The sequence below is a fragment of the Nanorana parkeri genome, unplaced genomic scaffold (assembly GCF_000935625.1).
Source record: "Nanorana parkeri isolate BGI_ZX_2015 unplaced genomic scaffold, ASM93562v1 scaffold532, whole genome shotgun sequence".
Classification (NCBI taxonomy): domain Eukaryota; kingdom Metazoa; phylum Chordata; class Amphibia; order Anura; family Dicroglossidae; genus Nanorana; species Nanorana parkeri.
This window is the reverse complement of record NW_017306800.1, coordinates 484,488-499,768: the sequence shown is the minus strand read 5'-3', so window position 1 is coordinate 499,768 and position 15,281 is coordinate 484,488. Positions and strand designations below refer to the sequence as shown.

At 43.1% G+C, this 15,281-nt stretch overlaps 1 protein-coding gene across 2 annotated transcripts in view; it reads left to right on the top strand.

Annotated features, from left to right (window-relative positions):
* LOC108791187 (monocarboxylate transporter 2-like) overlaps positions 1-15,281 on the top strand; it is a 51,215-nt gene that overhangs the window by 21,868 nt on the left and 14,066 nt on the right. For both annotated transcript variants that reach the window (XM_018561593.1, XM_018561591.1), the window contains exon 2: positions 7,810-8,043. In XM_018561593.1, the coding sequence (XP_018417095.1) occupies positions 7,839-8,043 (205 nt within the window). In that variant the 5' untranslated portion in view covers positions 7,810-7,838. The remainder of the gene's footprint in view (positions 1-7,809; positions 8,044-15,281) is intronic.

Sequence of the window (15,281 nt, the reverse complement as noted above, 5' to 3'; positions counted from 1 at the left end):
AAAACTGTTCACACCAAATGGGGTAGAGGGTTTTCACCTAGCAAAGTAAATATTCACTATTCAAAGTGATTGGTGAATCAGTTGAAGTTGTGTTCACCTTAAATACTGAATCATGTCAAAGGATTCTTTTTTCAAGTGAACGCAGCTTCCTCTCATTCACTAACATTCATTTCACAATTTGAACTTCCATTTTTGCTGGCTGAATAGCCTCTACTCTACTTTAGCACAATAACCCCTCTGTCCCAGATCTAGCCTCTTCTGTCATCATTGAGTGAGCTACATATCTTGCATAGCATTCTTATTTTAACGAAACCTTCCCAGAGCAGCAGCCAGTAATGTCCCTGAATGTGCAAATGTAAGTCACATGCTTCACACTCCAACAAGTTAGACATGTCAGATGATGTACGTTTGTGTAGATAAAAATGGAGAGGGTGACTCAGTTCCTTGATTCATTGTTCTCTTGTAAAAGCTGTTTCCACTCCTTATATGTTGTTGCTAGTAAGGATTCTGTGTAGCCGCTGTGCTTTGCTCAGTAATTGTTTAACATTTAAAATGAATGCAAATGTAACTGTGACAGGGGCTGACTGGCAACTTTTAGCCCAGGGGGCAAGTACAACCCAGAGGCCCATGGTGCAGCGACTTGGCCCACCTCCCGCTTTGCCTGTTCTCCCTGCCCCTGCCTGCCACTTTTGCCATCCATGTTAAGGTAGTGTGAATGGTCAGGTGATGTGGGGACTCACTAGTCAGTCCATGAAAGGGGTGACTTGCTGGGGGATGGGCTGCTGCACATTATACAGCAATGCAGGATATTATCATCAGCTATAGAGGACTACAAATCCCAGCAATACATTATACAGCAATGAAGAATAATAGTATATTAATTTGCTACATACTCTTTGTTGCTCTGCTCCGGGGTGTCAGCCTGATATCTTGGTCAGAGGGTCTCAGGAGGTGTGTGGAGGTCTCAGAAGGGGTGGGGAGGGTCTCAGTATGTAACCCAGTGCAGAGATCAGTGTGAGGCGGGAGGAGGTGCGGCGTGTGGAGTGTGGATGCGGCCGTGCGGGTCTGGCAGCGGTGAGCGTGAGGTGGGGAGGAGGTGTGGCTCGCAGCATGAGTGGAGCCGTGAACAGGGCCAACCAATCGGAAGCCGATTAATCGATGATTGAAAAAGTTGACAACTTTTTCAATCATCGATTATAATCGATTATGTTGATTAGTTGTTGCAGCCCTATATGTAATTCAGTGCAGAGGTCAGCGGTCAGTAGGTAACCCAGTGCAGAGGTCAGCGGTCAGTATGTAACCCAGTGCAGAGGTCAGTGGTCAGTATGTAACCCAGTGCAGAGGTCAGCAGTCAGTATGTAACCCAGTGCAGAGGTCAGCAGTCAGTATGTAACCCAGTGCAGAGGTCAGCGGTCAGTATGTAACCCAGTGCAGAGGTCAGCGGTTAGTATGTAACCCAGTGCAGTGGTCAGCGGTCAGTATGTAACCCAGTGCAGAGGCCAGCACGTAACGCAGTGCAGAGATCAGCATGTAATGCAGTGCAGCAGTCAGCATGTAACGCAGTGCAGCAGTCAGCATGTAATGCAGTGCAGCGGTCAGTAACGCAGTGCAGTGGTCAGTAACGTAGTGCATCAGTCAGCATTTAACACAGTGCATCAGTCAGCATGTAATGCAGTGCATCAGTCAGCATGTAATGCAGTGCAGCAGTCAGCATGTAATGCAGTGCAGCAGTCAGCATGTAACAGAGTCAGCGGTCAGTAACGCAGTCCAGCATGTAACGCAGTGCAGAAGTCAGCATGTAACGCCGCGCAGAGGTCAGTAATGCAGTGCAGCAGTCAGCATGTAATGCAGCACAGAGGTCACACAGAAAGAACAGGGACTTACAGTGACTCTTTTCCTCTCCTGTTTTAGGTGCTGTGCCATCTTTTTTTCCTCTCCTGGGGGGGTCGTCTGCACGTTTGGAGGTGATTCCAGCCACTTCCTGCTGTCCTCCCTTTAGGACCCAGGCAGACAGTCAGGAGAAGTGCAGTCTCCCTCCAGCCAATAGCAGAAGAAGTGGGCGGGGGCAGCTGCCGAGGAGCTCTAGCACTACACGGGCTTATCACAGGCAGCTGAAGAGCCTCTTCTCCTCCTCTTCTGCAGAATCGGAGCGGCCGAGAGGGGAGATTGCCGCTGCGCTGGCGGCAGTTTTTACAGCCACCAGAGAGGTGCCACCCCTGAACTGTGATATAGTAAATGTTACATTTAATAGGAAGCAGCAGATATGCCTGTCAAAAGGTGCCCATTGACAGGTTTTGCCACCCAGAAACTGACATTGTACATCTACGCCTATGCCTATGTGTACTTATACAATTAATTTTAAAGAATGTGTTTGTATAAGATTATTGTATAATACATTAAAACATTATGATACTGGATTTATTTTGCAGGCATGAATAACCCTTGATCCTATCAGTTGTAGCTCAAGTTTTAAGCATATCACTAGTTGGGAAACTGATCTATTCATCTATTGCTAGGCTGAACAAACAAAAGCTGGCATTATATAGTGGCAGAACATAAAGCCAATGTATGTATTGGTCCATCCACAGCCTGCATAGAGCCCCACAAATTGCCTCTTTCTTATTATTCTCTCTTAGGGTCAGCATGTGCATAAGCTGAGCATGATCCCCATTTGACATTGTTTAGGCTTGATGATGGTTTGCTCAGACTCCAGGCATTGCACTGTGGCCTACGGGATGAGGTTGGGCCCATCACCTGTACCTAAGGGGGGCCGCAAAATAGCTAAATGTGTAGGGCTTCTATCCTTCGTTTGTTCAGTTAAAGAAGTATTAAACTTTCAAACTTTTTTTCAATAATGAACATGAGCATTGCTTTACATTTTGGCCCAAACAATTACAATCATCATGTTTGTAAACAGCTGCTTCCAAGTCTTTCAGCTTTCCTGAACTCCCTGTCCAGTACAAGATCACAAGGGACAGAGCAGACTCCAGCAACTGTTCATCTACTAGCTGGGAGAAGGGTGGAGAGGGGGCCAGGGGGAGAGAAATAGCTTGATTTTCTGTGTCTGTGTGTTTCCCGTAAATGCTAAAGTCTGATGAAGGGACCCTGTGTGGTCCCAAAAGCGCTTGTTGTTCATATGACAAAAAACGTCAATAAATGAAGCTTTTGCTAACTTAAAAGGACTGGTGTGCTGATGACATTTCTACAATTCTGTGTGTTTACGGAGACACACACAGCTTTCTAGCACACACAAGGGTGACCGCATAGCACTCTGCTTAAGAAAGGGGTCACTCTAAAACAGGAAGTCAGGACCAGTGCTCAGGGAACCAGCTGATTCTGCAGGAAACTAGAACTTTAAACATCAAGAAGCAGCATTCATTGTAACTGATTTCATCAGCATTTGAAATAACCTAAAATCCTTTTGACTTTAATATCACTTTAAGCTTTGAAAATGAAAGAAAGAAGCTGATTGGTTGCCATGGACAACTGCTCCAGATTCTGTCTGCTCCAGTTTTGATCAATTCCCCTCCATGTGGTTTGGTGTGGCATGCTTTGAGAAAAAAGATGCATGGACTTCTTTGGCTGTCATGCATAGGGCAGTCCATTGAAATAGATAGGCTACCCTAAATCAGATGCACAAAAAATGCGCATACACGTTGGGTTGCCTAACAAATGTGGGCACGCCCTTAAAAAAAACCAATGAATTGTTTTGAAAACATGAACACTTATTTACAAGGTTTATTGTATATGTTAAGACAAGACAAGGGGGTGCTAGAGAAAGAAAAGGAACACAAAGAAAAGGAACACAACAAAGTTGTAGTAGATGAAGAAGAACTGATCATACAGTAACTTGTGCTCCAACCTTCTGGAAAGTTGTGTGCAGCACATTCTCAATAAAGGGACTCTTGCCTCTGGAAAAGGTATTGTAGATCAGTCACAAGAGATTTCCCAACATACTAGAAAGTAGGAATGCACAGATATATCGGCCGCCAAAATATATCGGCCGGAAATTGCACTTTTTGCATAATACCGAAAGTGCCATTTTCTGGCCGATACAGCGGTGCATCCGTTCTTTCTCTCCTCCCCGCTGGGTGCTGCTCTGTGTCTCAGCGGGGAGGAGAGAAACTGTCACAGACGGCCGAGCGTTGTGGGAGGAGAGCGCTGTGAGCAGCTGTAACACCCTGCCCCGGGGTTTATCTGTTCCTTGGACCACAGCTGCGGATCGGGTTATTCCTAGCAGGACAGGTATCAGATTGTAGCTCTCCTCTTAAGCCGTGTATAGGTTTAGGCGAGGAGGGAGCTACTCAACATCACACCCCGTATAGTAGCACTTCTACCCTGTAAGATGCCAGTAGGGTAGTGAGGATCTCACATTAGTAATTCAATAGGTGTGAGGTATAACAGTTCACTGGTTATCAACTAGTAATTCAAATAGGTATCAGGTGTCAATCAAACAGTTCAATAGCATTGAGGCAGTTCAATAGGTATGAGGTTGCACAGCTCACTGGTTATCAACTAGTAATTCAAATAGGTATCAGGTCTCAATCAAAACAGTTCAAATAGCATTGAGTTTGGCACTTGACGGAACACGGTTGTTACAGCAGCCGGCATCTCTCCTCCCACACCGCTCAGCCTCCTGTCACAGATCAGAAGAGAACAGTGTGGGCGGAGACAGCTTGCAGCGCTGTCACTGGAGGCTGAGCTCTCCTCCCTACACCGCTCGATCAGCCTCCTGTGACAGCTTGTCAGGAAGGAGACGAGTAAAAAAATAAAAATATTTAATAAAAAATGAATAAATAAAAATAAATATAAAAAAATAAAAAGTATATAAACAATAAATAAAAATAAAATATTTCTAAACATTTGAAAAAGTTAAAATAAAAACATTTTCGCTTTCGGCCTGACATTTTTTTTAAATTTAGGTTTAGTTTAGGTTTTATTATTTCGGTGCACCTCTACTAGAAAGTCTCTTCACCTGACCTAATGACAGAAATAGACTGTGGTACATACTCCAATGATCCTACCTACAATTGCTGAAGTTGGATTGCCAACTGGGAAACTGAAGAAACAGGATAAAACAGAAATGTTTATTTTTACTGCGTTTTAGTTTATGGTTTAATTATTATAAATTGCTTTTTACAACCTTTGTTCTATTTATATTAGATTGCAGGGTGAGGAAATTGTAATGCACATCACCTGCTTTCTATTTGCCTAAAGGCCTTGAGCCAAGCCCATCTCTAGCTCTATACAAAAGCCTGTTAGATGGGACAGAGTGTACTCTCGGCATCTCGTTATGGGGGCGGCAAGTGTGGAGGGGGGCTGCAGAGGGGCGATGACCGAGTACCAGGTTGTTAAGAGCTCTTAGCAGCCTGTGACGCTCTGTCCGGCTTTCCTCCCAGCTCACTGAAATCATTGGTTGCCAGGGAGCTGAGCAGGACACTATCGCTGGGCTGGCATCCCAATTATCTCCTGGCAACCAGTGATGTCAGTTAGCTGGGCAGGAGTGGACAGAGAGCAGCTGACGGCACAGCTCTCTGTCCTACCGCATCTGCTGCAAAGCACTCCCCCAGGCACTATCAGCAGCCCCCTCACTCTACTGCCTCAGGTGGCATATAGGGTAGTGATGCCCCTGTACACAGCCCTGGATTTCCGGGTGATGGCGGATGTGTTTATGGCAGTGAAGCGCTCCTGTCACTACCCCACCCCCCCCACCCCTTCCTGCTCCATTCACAAAGAGCCTTTGTTTTTTTTGACACAATACAAGGTGTTCTGTGAATAGAGGAGGACAAAGAAAGAAAGAGTAGGGGCTGGTATGCGACATGATCTCTCTTCCTCCAACTTGCATAGCTATTACAGTTTAGCTTTAATAGTCCTAAACAGAACTTCAGTAAGGGAGCTTTTTGTGATTTCTGATGTGTGAAAAAAAAAAGTTTCCTCTGCTGATATGTATGCCACATCTGGATCTCTGCTCTGTTCTTTAACCCCTTCATGACCAAGGCCCTTTTCTCGTTTTTTGCACCCATGTTATAATCCGCATTTTAGGCCCGAAAATGACTTCAAGCCCCCAAACATTTATATATTTTCTGAAAGCCAAGCCCTTTAGAATAAAATGTTGGCAGTTGCAAATTTTTATGTTGCACGATATTAGCGCAATTATTATCAAAACCCCAAATTTTGTGAAAAATGCGCTTAAATGCCCCAAAACACGATAAAATACCAATTTTTTCAATAAAAGATGAAGTTACAACGACTAAATAGATACCCAACATGCCCAGGGAAAAAATTGTGTGCGTCCGTGAAACTGCAACAAAATTCAGTACCCCAAAAAGTGCATAGACGACGCTTTAAAAGCCCCTACAGGTCATCAGTTTAGAGATATGCATAAATATTGGACCTAAATTAATTGCTCTCACTCTGGCATGCGCGGCGATACCCAACTTGTGTATCGCAATCATATTTGTGTATCGCAACTTGTGTATCGCAATCATTTTTACGTTAAGAAGCACATGCTCACGGGGGCGGGGGCTTTAACATTTTTTTATTATTTTCACATTTATTTAATTTAAAATTATTTTAATTTTTTTTTTTTTTTTTAAAGACGCCCGCTCAGATCTAGAGAGCTCCTGGCCGGCCGTTTTTTTACTACGGCTGGCCCGGAGGCAGTTAATTGCTATCACATAGGGGGGCTTAAAATCCCCCATCTGATAGGGTATTGGCAGTGACAGGTCCTCTTCAAGGTGAAACTGGGGGTTCAAAAGACCCCCCCGGCCAGGGGGGCGGACAGTTTACCGGCCCATAGAAGCAATCTGGCGACAGCTGAGTCGACAGAATCGCTTCTATTGTAAAGCCGGACACCGGGCGGCATGTAATGACTCACCGTTCAGCTTCCTGATTGGTCGGAAAGCTAGCCAATCAGGAAGACCGGCGGCAAATCATCACCCGTCCCCGGCTTCCTGATTGGCTAGATAGCCTTCTATATGCTTCCTCATCACCTGGTGATGAGGGAGCATGGAGACAACTTTCTGGCTAATTGGGAACCTGGGCGGCCAGTGATTACACACCGCCCGGCTTCCTTAATTGGACTTACGGTATTGGCGAGTACCGAAAAAAAATATCGGTAATAGGGCTGCAGCTAACGATTATTTTCATAATCGATTAGTTGCACGATTATTTTTTTCAATTAATCGATTGGTTGTATTAAAAAAAAATTAGATATGTTGTGTGAATGGAAACACATAACAAATACATGGTGGGGTTTTCTCAAATTTGACTGCAAAGTGGAAATATACTTTAAATTCTGCTGTAACTGACCCCTCCCCATCAGTTGTACATGTTTCCCTTAACTCAAATCCCACGTTGCTCCATTTAGCTCCTGGAAGAGAACCTGTTGCGCAGACAAAGCACAGGTTGACTTTAAAGTGCTCTTCTTTTAGAAGTAAGATGTTACAGGTCAGTCCGGAGATGGGGAAATGTACATAAATCAGGATGTCACTCATTAGTGGAACCCAGGTACTGTCAATGGCCTTGCAGTTGTAGGCTGTCTTCCATCTGAAGTCTCACTTTGTACTACATACCTCCCTCTTGCATTGTTCCATATACTCCATACCCCCTGCAGTAGCCAAGCTCTCACAATTAAGAGATAGATTATTAATTATCTGAGGACAGCTGTTTGCATCCTATGACATTAAAGAGAATGTCATCTTGGGTCCCCTGGTACAAAATTATGTGATGCTCTTGTCTAGATATATATATCTGTCTTAAAAATCAAATGCATTTTAAAATGTGCCTTTTTAATATTGTGTTTTTCAGACCATAAATCCCCAGAAAAAATCCCTGATATGCCGGTGACACCAGCTCACACCCCTCCGGATGGGGAATGGGGATGGGTAGTTGTCTTTGCTTCATTCATTTCAATTGGGTTCTCATATGCATTTCCCAAAGCCATTACGGTATTCTTTAAAGAAATCCAGGAGATATTCAACACCTCATACAGTGAAATTGCATGGATATCCTCCATAATGCTGGCAGTCATGTATGCTGGAGGTAAGTCACCAAAGAGCATTATTCAGTGTGTTGCTCTTCCTGGATCATTGAACGTGTAATTTCCTTTTCTAAAGCAGTTTATTGCAGTTGTTCAGCTTGTCATGAACAGCAAAGTCAGGTAATAATCCAGTAGTAAAATACCCACATATGCCTGTCTAATGCAGTGTTTCTCATACCTGTCCTCGAGTCTTGCTAACATTGAATGTTTACTAAAAATTCACAAGGGCAGCTAAATTGTATTGCTAAAACCAAAATGAATCCTTCTTTGTATGTGTGAGAGGACCTACAAAACGCGCACTGTTGGTTGCATGTAAAAATGCTATAGTGGATTCCATTGTCCACTGTAAAATACTTTGATGCTTAAAGTGGAACTCCAACCAAAATGTTTGTTATAGAGAGTGTAGGGAAGAGTTAGAAGTTTTCAAGTTTCCTGCATGTGTCCTTTTTTGGAGATATCTGCTCATTTCCAAGTTCGTCCGAATGCACATGTCTAGTTTACACCAGGTTGTCCCAGACTCTGGCCAGATCCGGAAACACAAACGGATCAGAGATCCGTTTCTCCGGACCTTATCATGCTGGATCGGGGATAATCTAATGTAAATGGATACGTCTGTTTACATGCGATTCCCCATAGAAAGACATGGTCCGATAACTGCAGTTTTTTCCAAGATGGAGGAAAAAACTGTATGGACATGGATGCCACAGCGGACATCCATGTCCGCTCCCTACTGCTGTGTTCAAGAGGGGATACGTGCACAGATCCTCTCCTGATCAGCTTATGTGAAAGGGGCCTTAGGGATGAGTGAACCGAGCACAGTTCAATTCGCTGGACGTTTGCCAAACCCAATAGGAAATTTGCAAACCCTTAATATAATGCTGGGGCCAAATAGGAGCCAAATCTTGTCATTTTTTTAATGCAACTTAAACGGCAACATTAAAAATATGCAAATTCTTTAAATAGCATTCTTGGAGGATGCTTTTAACCCACATGTGAAGTTGTGCAACAGTACTCCAGCTAAAGTGACATAATATATATACAGTATATACAATATTACCACCACTTAATAACAGATCCTTTCTGGGCCTGCTTCTCATTCTAAAAATGGTGTGCCCTCAAAATGCATACCAAGCCCTTATCTACTGGATAAGAGTCTGTTATGGATTTTAAGGGGCAATCAAAAATGGTTTGTTTTCTTAAATTACAGTGCATGTGTCCCTTTAAGAACAGAAAAACATATTGTTCTGAGGTCTTGTGACCCATATATTATGATTGTACTCTCTGTTTCTCACCTCTCTGTTTATAAATAAAGAATTAAAAAAAAAAAAAAAGAACAGAAAGAACAGAAAAACACAGCATGGGGTCCCATACAAAATCCAAACCAGACCCATATCCAGGCATGTAACCCATCTGCTCAGAAAGGAAGGGAGCAGTAATCTCCCCCTCTTCCCTTCCTGAGCCATGCTAGGCCACATGCCATCAACATTGGGAGGGCACCTTGTGGGGAAGTTGGGGGGTCACAAAGCCTCTTGCAGTGTGCATTAGAAGCTACAGTAAAATAGTTAGAGCTTGCCTCATTTCCTGGCTGGATAATGTCCAGCATCAATCTAGCCCTTTCCTCCCTACCCTGACCTTTCACTTGCCATACCCCTTCATACCCCGAGGCAAGGCTCGTGACAGAGGCAAGGACGTCAATACTTTTAGTTATGAAAGATCAGCATCACACACAAATTCAATGCCCACTCCTCCAGATGGATATCCACTGACCAAGACACTTTAATATTTGCATAACTCCTCCCAAGTGCCAGCTGACGTCTTGTGTTAGTACTGAGTGCTTTTGAGAGGTGCTGTGATGTTTTTAGCTATATACAATACTCCCACCCGCCATGATCTGCTTCACTGCATAGAGAAACACTGAAACATGTGATTATATCACTGGGTCTTAAATAGGTAAATATGTAATTAAAACAGAAAAGCTTTATTTAAAAAATATTGTTAGCATGTTGGGGGGTGGGGGGACCAGGAGCCAGCGGAGGCAAAATAAAAGCAGATTAAACTTCTGCTTTAGGCCAACTCTGACAATATTTTCTTCCTGTCAAACTGCTAAGAGCAATTCAAAGCAATAAATGAGTCATTGTAAGTAATGTGTAACTTCCTCTTTCTCTAATTCCTGAATCAGCAGTTCAATTTGATTGGTGGCTTTGGGAAACTAAAGCTGGCCATACATCTATCGTCAGACTGAACAAGAAAAAAAGCTTGGTTCCCCCATCCACACTAAACAGTGTCCCCCCGCCGGCCTATTGTATTTTGACAGCAGTGAGTGCACCACTGTCAGAATACATGAAGGAGGGATGCGGACGGGGCCATGCACAGCTTGAATGTCAAAATGATGACATTTGAGTAGCGTATGGCCAGCTTTACACTCCCAGGTTATCACTAGTGATGGGCTCGGGTGTGTTCACAGCTCCACGTGCCGAGCCCGCCAGGAAGCTGACAGCTTCACAGGTACTGAGACATGTTCCCGGTTCGCAGCTGCAGAGATCGGGAAATGTCTCAGTGCCTGTGATTGGCGCTGCGCGCTGTCAGCTTCCTGGCGGGCTCGGCACGTGTGGCTGCGAACACACCCGAGTCCACCACTAGTTATCACATCACTGGTAAACTAGAGTGGGTTGGACTGGTGCACTACAGTTATGCCTGGATGAAAAATGACTAAAAGTCATGAACAGGTAGTTATTTATAGGACCGTGCATTTAACAGATTGGATTCAGCAGGACAAATAAGCTTGAGCAAGTATAGCAGAATCACTGTCTCCTTTATTTATTGAAGCTCAGCAGGAGAGTGATCATTGTTACATTGCAGGAATTTAGTGAGCGGTTTGAACAGTTTATTTGAATGGTAATGTATTATTTAAAGCTGAACACCGGGAAAGCATTGAAATACACAGATGAAATACATATGACGGAGCAGTATTGCCTGCCAAATTAGCATTTCTTTATAATCTTTCCTTTGCAAAACCTTGTCACACAGCACAGTTATAAGGATAAAACCACATTCTTTTATATGAAATGCAGCGATGCCCTCTCCCTACCTCGGCCTGCTGTTTATTCAGTAAAGAAGTAGCAGCATAATAATGAGGTTATCAGTCTTCTCACTCTGCTCTCTCGTCCCATCAGCATGCTCCTTGTCAGCCCATTTGTATGCAATACAACTCTTGTCTCCTAATCTCGCCCCTTCTTCGCCCAGTCTTTGTGCTGCTGTTTGTGGGATTGCAAAAGGCAATACATGAAGGAAAATTTAAAATGCTGGTACTTACACTAGTTGGATTAAAAAAATAATACATGGAGTGATTTATTAGCCACAAATGAATGCAGCTCTGTCTTTATATCTGCCTGGAGTTCATCTTCAAATGTAGTGATACAGATACTTAGGAACTCTCAAGCGTATCCCCAAAAAAATGCAGAGAGCAAAACAGGAAGCAGAAGTTCTTCGACTGATATACATCTAATAAAGTTACAACCCAAACTTAGGGGGTAATTTAACACGGGCAACAGATATCGCTGTCCACTCCCAGGTATGCAATGCTGCTGTACACAAACTGCCACCTATCTCATTGATAAAAATTGGGCCAGACATTGCCCGTGATGCCCTAAGGCGTTTAATGCTGGTTAAAGTGACACTAAACTCAGGAGTTAAATCTTTAAAACACATTCAGGTACCCTAACTTCTAGCAAAAATGTAGCTCATTTGTGTTTCACTCAGCTGCAGATCCTCAAATCATCTCTGAATTGGTGCTGACACTGTCCTTCCTTCTGGAGGGTGGCTACTTTTGTTCGCCATGGTCCCTGTGTGTGTTGTAATTTAGCCACCGCTCCAAGCTCACTCCTGTGATGGAATACAATCTCACGTTTAGTTTACTAACAAAAGTAGCCACCCTCCAGAAGGAAAGACCGTGTCAGCATGAATTCAGAGATGATTTTATGGTTTGAGGGCCCAGTCACACCATATCCAGTGCGTTCCGGCGCGGTCCGAGCCCAGAACGCACTGGATCGCATAGATCAGGCTGGGTTGCATTCTGGGGCGGGAGGGGGCGTGGTGGTGCCATTCATGTCAATGGCAACATGGGCACCCCCGCCTGCAGTGCGATCGCCCACAACAGAACGCGAGATGCAGGAATGTCCTCCGTTCCAGTGCAGTGCGATCTGCAGCATTTTTTCCAATTGCACTGCACTGGAACGGAGGACATTACTGTATAACTCGCGTTCCGGTGCAGGCAATCACACAGCAGACAGGGGGCGTGCCTGCGGTGCCATTGGCATGAATGGTACCGCCAAGCCCCCTCCCACCTAGAATGCACATGGATATGGTGTACCTGGGCCCTGAGGATCTACAGTTGATTGCTACAAAATAAGATACATTTTTGTTAATAGTTCAGGTACTTGAAGGTTTAACTCCTGAGTTTAGTGTCACTTTAATGGAGCAGAGAGTTTTGTGATTAGAGGAGAGACAGTCTTGTGACTTTTTCTTTAGTGTACACAACTTTCATTCAACTATACCACTGCTTTTTTAATGAGTCCCTTAAGAGTACATGATAGATTCTGATTGGTTGCTATGTCTGATTTAAGTATTGTTCTTCAAAGTTTATTCTTTGCTCCTTGCACTGTTCTACTGCAAAAATCCTATAGATGTTCCTGCTAACTTGTGTTCAGTGCACAAGGTCAAATGAACTGGTAAATCTCATTACAATTTCAGACAGAGTGAGCAGGTGTTAAATACATACGGGGCTAAACGAAAAGCAGCGCATATTGTCAGTGCTGGACCAAAAGTGGCTGAAGTCTTCACATGTTATCATGGTATTGACCTTTGCCTGCTCTTCAACCACGATTTCATCTTCTGCCTGGTACTGCATTGCCTGCTTGGTTCCAACTTGGCCTGCTCCTGACCTCGCTACCACCTGATCTGCATTCCAGACATGCCTCTCCTGCGTTGTCTGCTGCTCTACAGTTATGATCCAAGACTGCTCTTCTGTCACCAGTCTTCAGGCACTTATGAGTTCCCTGTTCTATTATCCAGGGGTCTTGCAAGAGAGGCCTCCCTCGTTACTTCGAGCTCCAAAAGATACGTGACAGGCAGAGCCATTCGCACTGCGACATTGCATGTACATTCAGTCTCTGCAAGAGGGAAAAACAAATGTTATTAGCATATTTTCTTTCCAGATTGAATGTCCTTTTAAGTAAATACTGCATTATGGCCACTAGATGGAGTTTAGGAGCCTAGGAAATGAATACTTGTTTCCTCAGCTCCTCAGCTCCATCTAGTGGTCATAATGTGGTATTTACCTGAAAATGCATTCAATTTGGAAAGAAAACATGCTAATAACAATAATTTTTGCCTCTGTACATCCAGTTTTCACAGGACAAATGGCACTTCTATTTTCTTTATTTAAATACAGCACTAAGAGATTTTCCTGTGGGGCTGAATGAGAAAAAAAGCTAAATTCCCTCATCCGCTGGGCTATTTTATTCTGACAGCAGCGGAAATTTGACCAGTGTGTGAACAGCTTAATTTTAATGTAAAATAATAAATCCTATTATTTTCTAACTGGAAGCAGTAGCAATGGCATAGCTCTGCACAGTAGAACTTAACCTAACTTGTGTCTACTATGTATATATGATTACTCGATGATTACTGTTATTTTCTTTTCATTGGTTAAGTTTACTTTTGTTTGCAACATACGTATGAATCCACTGCATGGGGGATTCATATGTATGTATCCCTTTTAGTAATACACACTAAAACTAGTGAGAAAATAATTGCCGGTAACAAAGTGCACGGCTGAGTGCTCAGATTTTGCAGACATGCTTCACTAACCTCCTAATAAACTATGAATCAAACGTATAATTTGTGTCATTGAACTTAAAGAACCTCTGTTAACTAGATATCACATGTCCTATGACCTTCATTGTAGTCTGAAGGACTTGATTACAGCAGGGAAGGCAAGGGAACTGCAGCTTTTATGTAAGGCTTGTCAAAGTGCTCCTGATATTTTTTTTTATTTACGTAATTGCCCCAGAAAAAGAAGAAAATATAGCATCTGTATCATATATTCTACATACATAATATCTATTTCATTTAAGGGAGGTTCTGATCCCATATTATCTTTTTAAAATAATGACAAATAGATTCTATTGTACAGAATAAAATGTTGGTATGTCCCATCCTTCATAAAAATTAGAAAGAAAAGCTTTATAGTCATTTTCTATATTTGTTCTAAGGGGACATATTTAAAAGTCACGTGGAGAAGGCTTAGGCAGAGCACTTATATAATAAATTCTGCCATCGTACAGTCATCAGCAGTGTTGACTGTAATTGAAAATTAATGTGCACGTAAAGGGAACCTGTATTAAAGTGAAATTAAACTCATTCCTCCTCACAGCCGATGCTGAGTCAGTGACAGGTCAGCAGCTGCTGTGGAAGAGGAGGTTGGGCCCGGCAGACGTGGAGGAGGCTGACAGGTTTAGAGGTGTGCAAGGGTGTGACCAGCCCACCTGAGACCCTGCAGAGCCCACCACAGAGATGAGGGGGGGGGGCGGGCTCATACAAAACACTGAGACCTTCACCCTAAATATTTGAATTCATGAAAGTCATAAAAGTCTATGCAAAGACTGACTTTCATGTGCCATTTCTGGCAGTTCAGCAAGTTATATTGGGATACCATTCAGAATGAAGGTCACTGAAACACTGGCCGTAATCTCCCATTCAGTAATGACAAAATGCTTCATGTCCAAGCATTCTTGCATTGGTAAAATATTCCTTGGATTGGTATAATCTGCCCATGTTAGATTCACAGGGAGTTCATAGAATCCTGCTCAAAATCTGAAAAACTTAACTTAGCAGCAAACCCTTTTATTAGATAGTTTTAGGTAGTCTCAGGAATATTTGCGAGCATTTGAACAGGCAGCAGATAGAAACAGACTGGGCAGGTTTTCTCTTGCAATCGAAATTAAAATGTATTATATAAAAGACAATAGCCACAAATAGTGCACAGTGGCTGGACAGTGCAGTTGGAGCTGCAAATAAAAGCTATACAATAACCAGTCTGAGCCCAATTTTATCCAAGCTCTTTTTGCTGCAATTCCTCCCATATATCTAGTGGAAATTTCTTGGCCTAGGTTGCCTTATAAAGATATTTTTAAAATTTTATTTTCATGTATTTAGATTTTTTTATGTTTATGCTTTCTGT